The sequence below is a fragment of the Epargyreus clarus genome, unplaced genomic scaffold (genome assembly GCF_041222505.1).
Source record: "Epargyreus clarus isolate Ecla_fem2 unplaced genomic scaffold, WU_Ecla_fem_2.2 ptg000007l, whole genome shotgun sequence".
Classification (NCBI taxonomy): Eukaryota; Metazoa; Arthropoda; class Insecta; order Lepidoptera; family Hesperiidae; genus Epargyreus; species Epargyreus clarus.
In genome coordinates this window covers 12159730-12174781 of record NW_027332215.1, presented here as the reverse complement: position 1 = coordinate 12174781, position 15052 = coordinate 12159730, and the positions used below count along the sequence as shown (strand labels likewise).

The following is a 15052-nucleotide window of genomic DNA, read 5'->3' as shown; positions in this document are numbered from 1 at the left end:
ACCTTTTATTAATTATTATGATGTGAAACAAACAGTAAAAAGTATACAACCTTAGTAATTACGTATTTTAAAGAGTGCCACCTTCAAACTTTACGTCATTAAACCCTTTGTCTTTTTTAAGGTTTATGTCCGCATGTCTCACCCGCATGCACTGTCTCACCCGCATGCATTGTCTCACCCACATGCAATGTCTCACCCGCATGTATTAATTCGCCGAGTTCTGCGTGCGTGTGGTTTACTAGAAATGTATGAAACGTTAAGATACAAATGGCACGCATGCTGACCAGAACCGCACGCGGGCATAAACTTTAAACCCTTGGTATAAGAAATGTCCATAAAATAATAATATCTAATCAACAAAAAACTATTTTACCTTAAATCTGTAATCAACTTTTCTCAAGATTCAATCCATTGTAAGATTGTACGAATTGCGACTTCTAATTCCTGGAATCTAACGTCCACTTGAAACCAGATCTTGGCAGTATCTATTTAAATTTGATGTAATACAATAAAATACTTCGTGTACATATAGATAGTGTGTTAAAAAGTAGGGGTGAGAAAACAACAACAACAAATATTTATTTCATTTATTTTCAAGGTACGTGTACCTACACATCCAGTTTTTGTGTATATAGTCTAATTAGCCATTTTATCAATTCATATCTTGTATATTATTTTATTACGTTGTTTTTATACTGCTAATCAGAACGTTGAATATGGTTTAGATGGTCTTAAAACGGGATCAACGGGTAACTAACAACAACTATTCGCCTTTCTTTTATATTGAAAGTGAGGATCAAAACTTCTACTCTACAGAACAATATAATTGGCAAAATTTCTAATCTACTAAGCGAATTTTCAAAGATTTCAAATACGAAAACTACTTCTACTTTCAACGAGAACTTTCTACTGTTAACGCGAACTTTCTACTTTTAACGTCAACTTTCTACTTGTAACGAGAACTTTCTACTTTTAACGTGAACTTTCTACTTTTAACGAGAAATTTCTACTTTTAACGAGAACTTTTCTATTAAACTTTAAACTTTCAACTACTAACTTTGTCTACTCTAAAGTTGTCCGATACATATGGACCTACTGTTTGTTAATAGTTTAGATTGATCTCTCACCACTTTCCAAATTATATAAGTAGTGATTTAGAGTTTAAATTGAAACCATATTCAACGAAAAAATTTAAATGAACTTACTTTAAAGTTAAATATCTGTACAATCTGCGACAACTGAAGTTACAAGAATATCTTATTTGGATACAAAAAAATACATGATCGGTGTATGTTTAATGCAGGCTTTGTACTTGCATTTTGTGAACAAATCACAAATGTTTGCTTAACTTATGAAAATGGTGGTCAGTTTCTCGAAGAATTGCAAATGTGAAGTGTACCGAAATCGCTCATAGTGCTCCGATGTATTCTTTCCTGAAAGTCATACTACAGCTGCAAGGGAACGAGTGCGATTTACGTGATTTTGTTGTAGCAACTTCTCTATCGCAATCCTATTTTAAAACAGACCGTAACACAAAATATCGGGATGTCTATTAGCTTACAAGACTTACAAGGACATGAATGTCTGTAATTAATTTAACATATTATCATATTGTTTCTTCTATTCCATATATGTATATCTTAACTGTAATGGCACAAATAAAATTTTGAATTACATCAGAATGTTTGTAGCTTATCGTAGAATTGGTAGCTTTGTATGTGAGTACTTAGTTGATAGTCGTACTACATTTGCATGAAAACGCGATTATAACAATATATACCTTTACAATAAAATAATTATAGCTTTATAGTATACACATTACCTACATGGCAAACGAATGTTTGGTCTATAAGAAGTACTAAACTAATAAACTAAATAGGTACTTACAATGAAATAATTTTATTGTATATTTGCATTATATACGGGAATCTTTTGAGCTCGCTTTGTGCATAAGACAGTGCTCGAATGTAAAAGATACTTAATTTAATGTCTTTTTCAATCTGCCGTAAATACTTACATACAATATTATTAAATTTTCCTTATAAATAAATCTGTACAATGAACGAAACATAGATTTCTGTGGTGGTGTGCAATAAAATTATGAATAGGTCAGGCAAGTCGAAGCTTAGGTAAAGGCAAGATCGACAAGATACGATATAAGGAAAGTCATCGATTTGTGCAGTTAATATAATGGTTAACTTTAATTCCGTGAGTGGCAAGAGCATGTACCTATAACAAAATATTGTCTTTACATTTTTTCGGAATAACAAACGTACCAACTGCAAAATGTAATTGCATTTAATAAAGGGCACTAAAAAGTAGAAGGGCGTATATTATTTTTTAAAAATGTACGAGTGCCTTATCATAAATTACGATTTCATGTTTAATGTAGAAAGTTATAAAAATTAAAAATTGCATTTTCTCAAGATAAAGACCTGACCATAGTAATTAATTTCACAGGATAGTAACTAAACTAATTATCACAGTTTTAAAATTAAAATTACACGCACTTAAAACTAAAACTTTCTTGAAAGGTAAACATAGCCTTCCTTAGTCTAAATTAATAAATAACTTATATTTTGTAGAGTGCTTCATAACAGCACCCGGTAAGAAATAATTTTTTACAAATGAAAGATTGATAACAGTTCCTTTACAAAAATAAGTAGAAGAAAATAACAAATTGTTTATATAACTATAATAAAATTCTTATTTTGAAGTTTTCTCAACAAACTAAACACTAGCCATCACATAAATGGCACGAGGGGCGCGCGTGCGCACTATTAAGTAAAACAGTCATTAGTTGCGAGAGATCAGTCTATACGCAGTGCCAACACGACGGCACGTTCACTCCGCACTTAAACAGTCGTCTCGTTCCTGCGAAGCGGTTGCAATTCGCGTTGCAGGTCGTTATAGTATTCGTGGTCGGACATGGATTCCTCCTCCACCGACCTCTGCGGCAAATATTTGCTCGTCCCGGGCTGAGGCGTGGACTCACTGCCACTGCCCTCGCTGACGCACAGCGATTCCAGCGGGACTGGATCTGTCGGTATACCCAGGGTTTGCGCTGGTACACTTTGGTCCGACATCAAATACTCAGGGTTATCCACGCACCTCTTTGAACCAACGAAGCTCCCATAACGTAACTTCTCCAAATCCTGTCCTTCTGCACCTTCGCCAATCAAATCCATGTATGCCGAAGCGTTTTGATTTTGTTGCGGTGACGGCATCAGGTAATCGTCTTCATCCAATGGAAGGTTCAATTTGAGGTTACCCACTTGCGCTTCCTTAATCTTTGACATCGTGTCAAAGTTCGCTTCCAATCCTTCGGGTCTTGCCTTCATGGGATCGCTGCAGTATCTCGAACTCGAGCTATCAGATGCACAGACACCGTTATTATAGTAATGGCGCATTTCAGGACCGTCAGGGTTATTCTGCTGACTATATCTCAGAAGATCTTGATCCCAGTTCTCAGGTCGGCTCATGCCATCGGATATGGCACCTTCAGTATGACAGGGAGTGGTCGGCCAAGATGCAGACGTACAAGCTTTCAGTGCAGTGTTTTGCGATTCCATTCCAGGTCCGCCAACGCCGGAGTTGCTAGGTGCAGTACCGGGAACTTGTTTTAATTTCGGTTGCAGATATTCATCAGCTTCGACTAATGATTCAGGTCCATCCATTGCCGATGAAAGATTCCTTATCATCTCCTTCTCATCCTGTAATAATTTAAGAAATAAGAAATAAATTGCAACAATCAATTCAGATACTAAAATAAGAGAGACATAAATATATTACTTTTATTTTGAAAAAGAAAGTATAATAAGATGATTTCATACCTGGGTAGAGTATGATGGCAGTCGCATAAATTTGTCGCCAGGAATGACAAGGTATCGGCCGGGATCTCTGGCCATTTCCGCAAATGTATCGGCAAGTTGTTTAAATGTCGGCCGGCTGTCGGCGTCTAACATCCAACAAGAAACCATCACGCAGTATATGTCTAAAGTGCAAATGGTCGGCTGTGGCAATTTTAATCCATTCTCGAGCAACTCTGGTACATTCCTGGCTGAAATATTAGCGTATGGTCGAGCTCCGTAACTCAAGATTTCCCAAATTGTCACGCCAAATGCCCATACGTCGCTTTTGTGTGTAAATATACGGTGTTGGACACATTCCAGAGCTAACCATTTGATGGGCATTCTACCACCTGCCGCTTTGTACTCATCCTCATTTATATCCAATAATTTTGCTAAGCCAAAATCAGTAATTTTAACGCAATTCGGCGTTTGTACGAGTACGTTTCGCGCAGCCAAGTCCCTGTGCACAAGTCTTTTATCCTCAAGGTAAGCCATTCCACGAGCAATTTGTGTACACCAATTTAGGAAAGCCTTTGATCCTATTTTCTCTTTATGTGTCCTGACATAGTCAAGTAAACAACCAAGAGGCATCAATTGCGTTATTAACATCATTTGATTAGTCATGCATACTGCAAGTAATTGAAGTAGATTTGGGTGGTCCACGCTAGCCATGATGTATGCTTCGTCTAAAAATTCCTTGCTGGTGTTAGCCCCTGTTCCATCTTTTAAAACCTTTATCGCTACAGGTATTTTAACATTTTCACCTTCTGGTACCCAAACGCCTTTGTAGACTTTACCAAAGGCACCAAATCCAAGCATGCCACCTCGTCGGAGTTCTGCTTCCTTAACAATTCGTAATTTTGCTAAATTTGGTTTAACGTTTGTAGGTCGTAGGGGCTCATTATCTTCACATCCGGTTAACACCATTGTCATTTTCACGGCATCTTTCTTAGCTTTCGCTTTCTGTCTGCATGTATATCCGATAATACCAAGAATGACTAGGAGAAGGAATGCAATAACTAAAATGATAACCAATACGGTTGGGATTTTAGCCGTTGCCATAGATGGACGCCCATGATCCAATTCTGAACAATATGGCTCATCGATAGGATTTTGCAAAAAATCGTCAAAGTAGATTTTATAGGGTAGTTCTTTCGGACATGTGTCAGTGCAGTTATAGATCTGTTTATCTTTATTTGAATTGGCATCATTCATGTAAATTTTCAGATTTTTACATTTGATACAATCTGTAGAAGAAGGGCCGGTACAGTCGCGACATTCACTGTGGCACGGTGTGCATACTCTATTCTTTTTGTCTGTGAAGTGATCGGAAGGACATTCATCTTCACATTGGTCTCCTCTTTTAAATCCATTGCAGACTAGACAAACCTGGGCGTGAATACCAAATCCGGTACACTTGATACACAGGGGATGGCACTTACGGCAGACCACCTTGAGTTTTCCTTCGAGTTGTTTGACATTTCCAACCCATTCATTATAGTAACCATCAGGGCACGGCTCGTCTTCCTTAAGGCAGCTTAAAACTGTAGCTTCGACGCTTATTATAGCTTTTTTGCAAGCATTGCAACCACCGATACCGACCATGTTCGCTCCTCCGGTACAGCCATTAATACAATTGTAGTGGCAGGGTTGGCAGGTGCCGTTTTCAGAGGGATATCTGGATTCAGGACATTCTGCGACGCAGTAAGGTCCATCGCGCACTCCTCTGCATTTCGTGCAATTAGCGCGACTAGGGCCAATACATCCTTCTAAGCACTCAGCGTGACACTGCTCGCAGGTGTTTGGGCCGGCTTTGTACAGCCTGTAATGAAAAATAATAATATAAAAATACTTTGCTTGGAACAGACAGAACTAAAGGGTTTAAAATAGAAAATAGTTGGGGCACATGGAGATATTAAATTTAACTAGTAGTAGTCGTAGGTACTAGAAGTATGACGCATTGACACAAATTTAATAAAAATTGTTGACTCGCAAAAATAATTTGTATGTACAATATGCATACGCACAAGACATATCACGTTGCGCAATTTTCAAATAATGTTATTCCATGTAACAAGAGATCAGTCAGCGTGTCTAACGAACAATGAGGCCAGCACGGCGCTAGGCCGTCGAACCGGTAAGAGTTGAGCTACCCACACATATTTCAGTTTTGTTATGGAAATCAACCTCCCATATTTGATGATGGCTGCCACCAGACTTTATTGATGCACTTTAGCAGCAGTTAGTTATTATTTCCAATTACGTTGGGATGGTTTTAAAATAATTATAGAATTGTTAGACTTTTCTTCGTTAGACACCAATGATATAGATAAATAATAAGAAGATTACCGACGTGATGAAATGATATCATGGTATAACATTTGCTTCGTATAATTTAATTTAAAAAATGCATTGCGCACAGCATTTTCAATGCAACATTGATAAATTTATTTAATACCAACCCAGGTATAACGCTGCAGTTCTGAATGCAAGTTTCGTCGAATTTGTAGTTTGCACATGACAGGCACTGGTCTGGACCTGGACCCCAGCACCCATCAAGCGAACATTGAGGATCACACACCATATTTGCTTTCTCTGTTGAAAAATAATGATTATGGAACAAATATTGACATAACAAATCGAAGTGCATATGGACATAGAGAAATAAATATTCATTGCAATACGTTGCTACGCTATGCTGTTAATAGAGTTAGTTTCGAATATAAAAAAGGGAAATATATAAATGTTTTAACCAATTCGCATCAGCATAATGCTCGCGCTAGAAATGTCGCAAATGCTTTTATTAATATACATAAATATTATAGCTAATATGAGGATCCTCACGAAGCGCATTCGCACAAGGACTTACCACACATTCTTTGATCGCCATTTTTCTGTATAATTTGTTTATGATCTTTGGATTTTACTAGAATATTCCACGCAATCTTGTCAGCGAAGCATAGGTTTCGATTTTCCATAATGGCAATTGCGCCAGAGTTCACTCTTTTCAAAGATTTCAACCCAAGTGATTTTAATGATGTCTTTACGATGTAAAGTGATGCGAAAAGATTTTCGACGACTTGACGTCCACCAATAACTTCCAGGTTGCGGAAGTAGGAAAGAGTTGTAAAGTTCGGGTGGAACGCCTGAACATTCAAATATCCAGTGACTTCACGGACCGTGCTGAAGACTTCTAATTTATTTGGATCCATCTGAATATACCGTTCTCCGAACGAATAGTCGGGATTCACATGTTGAAAGCCCGTAAACGTCATTTCCAAAATTTCTATTGAACCGTCGATTATGGTACAATCTTTGAATGAATCGATATTGCCGGAATGTATTGGTTTCTCAGCTCGGCACGTTTTTGGACAAGTTACATTACACGGTATGCACTCTCCGTTTACATCTGTTTTATTTGGTGGACAGCTTCTCACACACGCTCCGTTGTCTTTCAAGAGATGTTCTGGGCAATTTCGGACACATGTTGCACCGTAGGCATACTTTCCATTCGGGTTAGGCTCCCATGAATATGTAGTGGGATTGTATATTTGCATTGGTGGACACTCTTGGGAGCAAGTGCCTTCATCGTAGAAATTTCGACAAGCGAGACATTGACTCGGTAAAGGTCCTGTGCAACCACCAGCGCAAAATGTATTGCAGCAGTCTCGTGGATTTGGACCAAAGCAGCGGCCTTGTGCGCACTGAGGACTGCAATTAGTTTTTGAAAACTTTTGACAGTTTTCGGGCCCATCGCCCCAGCATCCGGCTTCACAACTGGAGTGGCAAGGCGGACATACCCGTTCCTGCGCCGTGAAACTGTATACGAACACATAGGTTGCGTTCACTCCCGTTATGATCTCTTCCCAATTTATCGTTTTAACGTGACAAAGATTATAATTGTTATAGATGCCGACGCTTCCACGGAGAACATCTCGCAGTGCAGGTAGTTCTAGAGTAAAGGCCGAGGACATCGTTACCATCAGTGCAAACTCTTCTTCCCGTACGTTCAGCTTGAATAAGGTCCGCCCGCGGATGATTTGCAACTGTGGCAAAACTATGTGTTTGACGTTTACGTATGCAATCAGTACGTATCCCGTAACTTCTCTAATATGTTTCAAGAACGATAGGTCCATCGTTTCATTCTGTAGCCATGTCAATTCAAGGTTTCCATCCACGTAAGTGCAATTCGTGAAGCGGTCTCGTAGATTCCGGTAATGAGTGTCGCGGTTCGAAGGGACCGACATGCGACCGTTAGTTCCGATGCATACTGAAATAAGAGAGAGTGAGGCAACGTTAGTTAGACATATTATATATTCATTAATTTATTGTTAAATTATTATAGAATTCAATAAGTTATATCTTTTCAAATTTTTGAGTTATTTTAAAAAATATGTCTAATATTTGTCTATATTTCTAGGGCCTTGTACATAAACATAAAAATAAATAAAATAAAAATAAATAAACATAAAATAATAAAAACAAGTAAAATAATCATAATACGAAAATTAAACGGTCTACACAGATTTATAGATAAAGATTGGAATGAATCAGTCGCTCCAATAATTAATTATTCCAATGAGGTTATAGATAGGAGTGTAATCTGATATACACCCCATAAAAGAATATACTCGTATGCGTAAAAAATAGATTTGAGCAATAAGCAAACGGTTGTATATAAAAGTAAGGAAATCGAATGTAGCCATGTATCAAGAATTTTCCATATATGGCCAGTGACAGAAGTTATAAGTAGGTACATGAGAAGTCATTTGTAGTCGATAGATGGACAAGTTTGGTGTTGCGCGCATCCATCGAGGAGGCGGTACTATGTGGGCGGCACCGAAGCCAGTTTCTTCTACTACGCTACACGTAACACCGCTATTTGTGATCAAACTATGAATATAGTGTACAACGACGCTTTGTTGCGGCGAAGGTATCGACCCATAGAACATAAGTGTGTATGTAACACGTAATAAAATAGGTGTCGCGTGCCAGTTTACCGTTGTACAGGTTTTACAATGAACAATTTAATTGAAATAAACAATTGCGATGATTTAGTTTTTATGTTAAAACTAAAACGCGTTCCATTTAAATTGATTGAATTGCTTGAATTGCAACAGTATAAACAATTTATAAAGTTCATTATGTAAATGGTAATCAATACGAAACGTCTATAAAACTTGATTTAAAACATCAAAAATATTTAAAGCCTCGAGTCAAGTACCAGTCGCGCGTAACTCTATAGTCATTTTATGGATTACCTGTTCCAGAAAATTTTCGAACAAACAGATGCAAGGCGAAATCTACCTGCATGGAGGAACAATGGATTTTTTGTTACCATTGTCAATGTTCGAGTACATCCACCGTTCTGGTTATTTGATATTATTCCTAAGTACACATTTAAGTTAAGAGCTTTATCTTAAGCCTCGTTTTAAACATTAGCCTCTAGCTGTGTCTATTTGTCTCAACGTAACGGTAGATATCTATAGTTCTCTAACGTGTACACAAGCGCGATTTTATATAACACAAGATACAGGTTTTACGATAACATGTGACGATGATGTGGTAACTAGTATTACTCGTACTTATTTTTTCAAGGTCTTACTATTTTAAGTATTTGACTTTACTGACCGTTGCATAAATTATTTTGTTCATTCATTCCGTAGCAATCAGTGTCTTAAGAACTTTCAAAAATATCAAGAGTGCTCATAAAACCGACCAATTTAAATATCCCTATGGTTCAATACTGGCACATATTTTGTAAACACCTATATTATTAAGCCAAGGCACTTCCCACGTATATACACGGCCGATTTTAAATGTCACCGGATAGTATAGAACGTGTTTGTGATTTATGATGGTTGAATTTGGTCGTTTAATGTGTGGGTAGTAGAAATCCGGTGTCCGGTCGACCCAGATGTACTGGCGATGACATGAGCGATAGTATTGAAATGTGGAAGTTACGTCGCGCTCACTGCCTCTGGTCCATCACAGGCCGCAGATGGGGGATTAACCAAGCGACAACATAAAGCCTACAAAACTAAATCGTCCCTATCCCACGATCAAGAAGCATACTATAGATACCACTTTCCACAATACATCGACCCGAGAATCCCAACAACTCAAAGAATTACAAAAGGAGCTCAAAGTTTAGCGAATAATATGCCTATTCAATTTTCTTTGCGCAAAGACGAGATCGAGTTCACGAGCGGTCTTTTCTTAACCAATCGCTCAACTTGTGTTCCTATAAGTGCTTAGTGTGTAAAGCTCGGCGACTGGTTTGTCTCAGGGCAATGTTTTTATCCAGTTACTTGCATTCTGAAGCATTGGAACCAGTTTTGTTCCACTAACATTTAATTCGGGTAACTCGACCTTTCACTACAATTTCTTATTGTGTATCATAGCTCGCCCGGCCGCCTAACTTTGGTCTTAGTGGGATGAAAGTAAACCAGCATTGTACATCGACGATCGTTAGTGCACTATAAAATCCTGCGATTGATCACCGGTGACTGAACGGCGTTTCGTAAATTTCCACGTCAGTGAAATGCTTTTTTCGTAGTACCGCGAAATATGATTAAAGGTAAATCAGTTAAATAAAAATAAACCATAGGGAAAGTTTTAACAACCTATCAAGTTCTAAGTAGTAAGTATGAAGATTCAAGTCAAAAGTTGTTTGTATTTTTTTATCATATACTAAATGTTGTATTTGGTCGTAGTATTTTATTTTTGACAAGTTTCATAATTACATAATTTGTAACTAAATAATTATTTCCTAAATACTTATTTGTACTCGATTTATAGAAAACCACAAGTATCTAGCATCATTATCATAAAGTTATAATGATGTTCAACGGAATAGTTTGTTTATGATAAAGCGAGATAGATATTCAAACTTGTTCGTGTTTGGTTCTCAAATGCCAAATGTCTACTCGAACGATCTTTGGTCGAGATTGATCAATGAAATTTTATTAAACCGCTCTTTTTATCTATATGATCACGAAATTGCTCGTATTTTTGTTTGTAGGGTCCCTTTTTAGGGTTCCGTGTTCTAATAACATTTTTTCCCAAGTCGTAGCAGTTTGACAAAGACATTATGATTTAATAGAGTTCTATTAACTATATAGCCAATAAATAAAAACATAGATTATGTGGTATATTCGATTACATTTATTTTAAGTTATCGACTCATTTTTTTCTATGTATCTTTGAGAAGTTCTTCTTTTTAAATCAGACATCTTACAAAAAAGTTACATTACTATTTGGGAGTCAATTATTAAGTAGGTAGGTACTATAATTCGTCCGCCGACCGAATTTCGGTGGATATTATAAATTTTCACAATAATTCCATTGATAATACTAAAAAGCTCGTCAAAAGCTACCAGACAGATCGACAGTAGAAGAGAGAAAACGATACCTATCATAGATATTTTACAAATAGCACAGGTATTAAAATGTTTCAGAATTTTTTGCACATTAACATTAAGTTTAATTCATTCATTTTTATCTATTATACATGAATAGTGAATTGAACACTCGAATGAGAATCTACAAAATTTATGTGTTTTTAACATGAATGATAATAATATAGAAGACTGAATTCTTGTTTTCCATTATCTTTCTTATTCTTGTGTATTCGAACCGAATCACTAACGGCCGATATTTATAATGCTATACCTATGGCAATACACTCATATTTTCTTAATTATAAAGGAGTGTTTAATTTAATGGACATGTTAAGTCATTAAAATGTAAAATTAAGTTTATGTCCTACCCATTCCAACCAGAATCGAAACTAATATTGCACTGATGGTTGTTTACGGTAAGTGGAATCCGGTTATTCAAAGTTTTCGAGTTATTCTGACATTCGATACTCAACACCGTGCCATCGAATGATAGGTCAAGAAACTCTATGAATTACTCGTACAAGCTTGCATACCATTACACCGCAACTGGTTCTAATTTGGCCGTTAATGAAGACACGTGAAGATATTACCTAACTCGATAGGTTATTGTTGCATGGCGTTTCTATTTTTGTCAGTTGCAAATCGGTTGAGGCATGTATTTTTTGCTTTATCTCCACATTTATGTGTCTAGGAAATAAAATTGATATGCATGTATTTGCATATACGTTATTTTCAATTTTAAATTGTTGTACAAAATAACAGGCGTTTTATTACGTTGGTCACACATTTGATTGCAAGTACGTGATATTTAGAATAATCTGTTCCCCGAGGATATTTATGCGTAATAGATAAAAGGTACGCAAAGTTTTAGGGTAGTCTTTGGGCGCCGTCATTATATTTTAATATATATGGTTAGGATACATGTTATGACATATTAAAAGCTTTGCATCTATTAAAAATACTTCTTTAGGCGTATCTACGTTTGTATAGGTATTTTAAATGTCGTGAGTTTGATTAAGTTGGTAAGAGAGCGGTCATTATCTGTGACTATTTTGGAATGGGTTATTGCAATAAAGTACATGTGAAATAGAAAGTAAGAAAGAAAATTCTTTACCTTACTTATAAAATAATTACTAATACGTATATAGAACACAAGGTTACTTTGTATTGTAATGTACCGAATGAAAACCGATCAAAAAATATGACACACCTGTACCCTTACCATGAGTTTTTACGTTTTGACAAATATGACTGTTTTGGTATTTGTTTACGTATTGGCCCATACTATTTCTAAGTTCTGACACAATCCGCTAGGGGCGCTGATTGGAAATTATAGGGGCAAATACGTAAACAAATACCAAACACTCATATTTGTCAAAACGTAAAAACTCATGGTAAGGGTACTGAATATAATAAAAATTAATATATTCTGATTCACGTTCTCTTCTAAGGAAATATGTAAAAACTAGCTTTTTTGGTTGCGCTTATTTACTTATTACTTATTTAGGCGCTTATCATAAATAACTTAAAGACACGCTTGTGAATGGCTGAATAATGTTTATTACATTTTCCACATTCCGTTTTTATATCTTCTACTATAACTAGTTACACGGCTTTAGTATGTATAATCTATTGCATACAATATTATAACGATCTTAAATATGAACAGCGACATCTATTATCATGATCACATCTCGAAGTTTATCGCGCGCTTTTGAGACCATCTCAAAAATCAATATTGTGCTTACTTTGAGTAGGTACTCAATTTTTATGTAATTTTATGGAAATAAAAATTTGTCAAGTGCGAGTCGATCTCAAACACGATTTGTTTTATACGACCCCTACTTGTCTTATTTTTAACATTTTTATGTAAGGGCCATCGTTATACATACTCTGTAATGATGTCAAGAGTCTATCTATTACGGTTAAGGTAGATCTCTGTGACAGACAAACAAACAGCGGAGGCATAGTAATAGGGTTCCGTTTTTACCTTTTGTGTATGAAACCCAAATCAACCACGGAAAATAGCTGATTAAATAAAACTGTCGAAGAACTTAAGCTAAGTTGTATGTAGTGTAGTGTCTGTTAAAGTAAGGACACTAAGTTGCAAAAACTATTAGAGCGAAGGCGCCGGCAAACAAGTTATAAATAAGTGAAACAGCTTCTAAATATCGAGGTACGGCTTAAAGACATCATTACCACATTTCAAAATAACAGGATACAGGTTATTAGTAATAGCTTATCAGTTTTTCTGTTATTGATTACGTATTCTAAAGTTGATGTTAACTTTGGCGTTAAAAGCTGTTAAAAAAATGACTATCTATCAATTTCATTATGTTTTTAATATAATAGTTAAAAAGATTTTACTGATACGATAAGTATCAAAAATTACAATTCCGGTGCATTCGGATTATAAAGCTTAAACTTAATTTGTTTCCATTTGAATATAACTTAGCGCACGTTTCGCTGAACGCCCATACATAAAATATGTACGTGTTACAATAAAATAAATGGTGGAGCTTTCATAGCGAACGCAATAAAGAATCGGAATTCTATAACAATTGGAGCAACAAGCTCATTGTTACGACTCGTTAAATGCTACAAGTTTTGAACTGTAGCAGTAATAATGTATGTAACATTAAACATTAATATTACAATGCTACGTAAGAACAATATCGCCTTGTTTCAAGAAAAACTTAAACCAATGGATAAGATTAGAATGAACTCAATTTTTATAGGAGTTCTATTAGCGCGTTTAGGAAAACAGATTAGGAGTGATTTTTTAAGGGGACGCGAAGATGCGCGCGTTGTAACACATAATAAAATTTTAGCGCGGGATGAAGCTGCCGGTGCCAATGTAACACATAATTTATTTACAGTATTTACTTTCGTTTATTAATCGTTTACATAATTAAAATGTTTTAAGGCCCAAATATATATATTTTTTTATTTATGCTAAAGAAGCATACCTAACCTGCCTGCGTACAGACAAACGCTTTTTTAAGCTACCTACCCGCCAATTTTGAAAATTGAATTTTTTAAGCAAGATATCTGTTTTTTTTAATTTGGGATGGTAGGTATTTCTATTAAAAGTAAATAGTTAGTCAATGATTGTCAATATGTAATTTAGTGCGTGGGCAAATACGACTTAGTGGTACGTGAATTCACTCTATGTATAGGCGGATTAGGCAACAACGTCTCTACAGTCTGCTGGTACATTTCGAGTGTAAATTAAATTACTATATACAAATAGTTGTAAAATTAAGTTTACTGCAGAATAAGGTAAAAAAAATCTGTGAACTGTTAGGGGTTACGTTTTTATAAGTTCAGATTTCGAACGAAATGAAAATTTAAGCGACTACTTATAATTAATAATTGCTTCACAGCGAACGATGCTTCAAAAAACTTAGTTGTTACTGGTATTCTTTGGTGTTATTGGTCAAATTCGTCTCCGATAATAATAAGAGGTAAACAAAGGAAACCATCGAAATGGGAACACAATAAAAATATTCTCTTAATATCTTCAGCGCTTACGGATTAGCCACTAAATAGAGCCTTTAAGAATTATTAACAAAATCCAACTTTTTATTGTTCATAAATATTACTGTGATTATATGACAATTCCTAGGAACGATTACTTTGCGTACCCTTTACCGAGTTGCCGTTGTTTGGTTTGTAGCAGCTCACCGTAGAGCTACGTCTGTTGGGTTAAGATAAGCTTTGTTTATTTTATTCAAGCGATTAGGTATATCGCTTACAGACTTTATTGTCTTTATTGCTTAGTTTCACAATCACATC

General features: G+C 35.9%; 1 protein-coding gene across 2 annotated transcripts in view; it reads right to left on the bottom strand.

The window, feature by feature from the left end:
* Positions 1-575: 575 nt before the first annotated feature.
* Egfr (epidermal growth factor receptor) overlaps positions 576-15052 on the bottom strand; it is a 168278-nt gene continuing 153801 nt past the window's right edge. For both annotated transcript variants that reach the window (XM_073074668.1, XM_073074666.1), the window contains exons 2-5: positions 6721-8121; positions 6314-6446; positions 3834-5673; positions 576-3713 (exon numbers count right to left, since the gene is read on the bottom strand). In XM_073074668.1, coding sequence (XP_072930769.1) covers positions 2856-3713; positions 3834-5673; positions 6314-6446; positions 6721-8121 — 4232 coding nt within the window. In that variant the 3' untranslated portion in view covers positions 576-2855. The remainder of the gene's footprint in view (positions 3714-3833; positions 5674-6313; positions 6447-6720; positions 8122-15052) is intronic.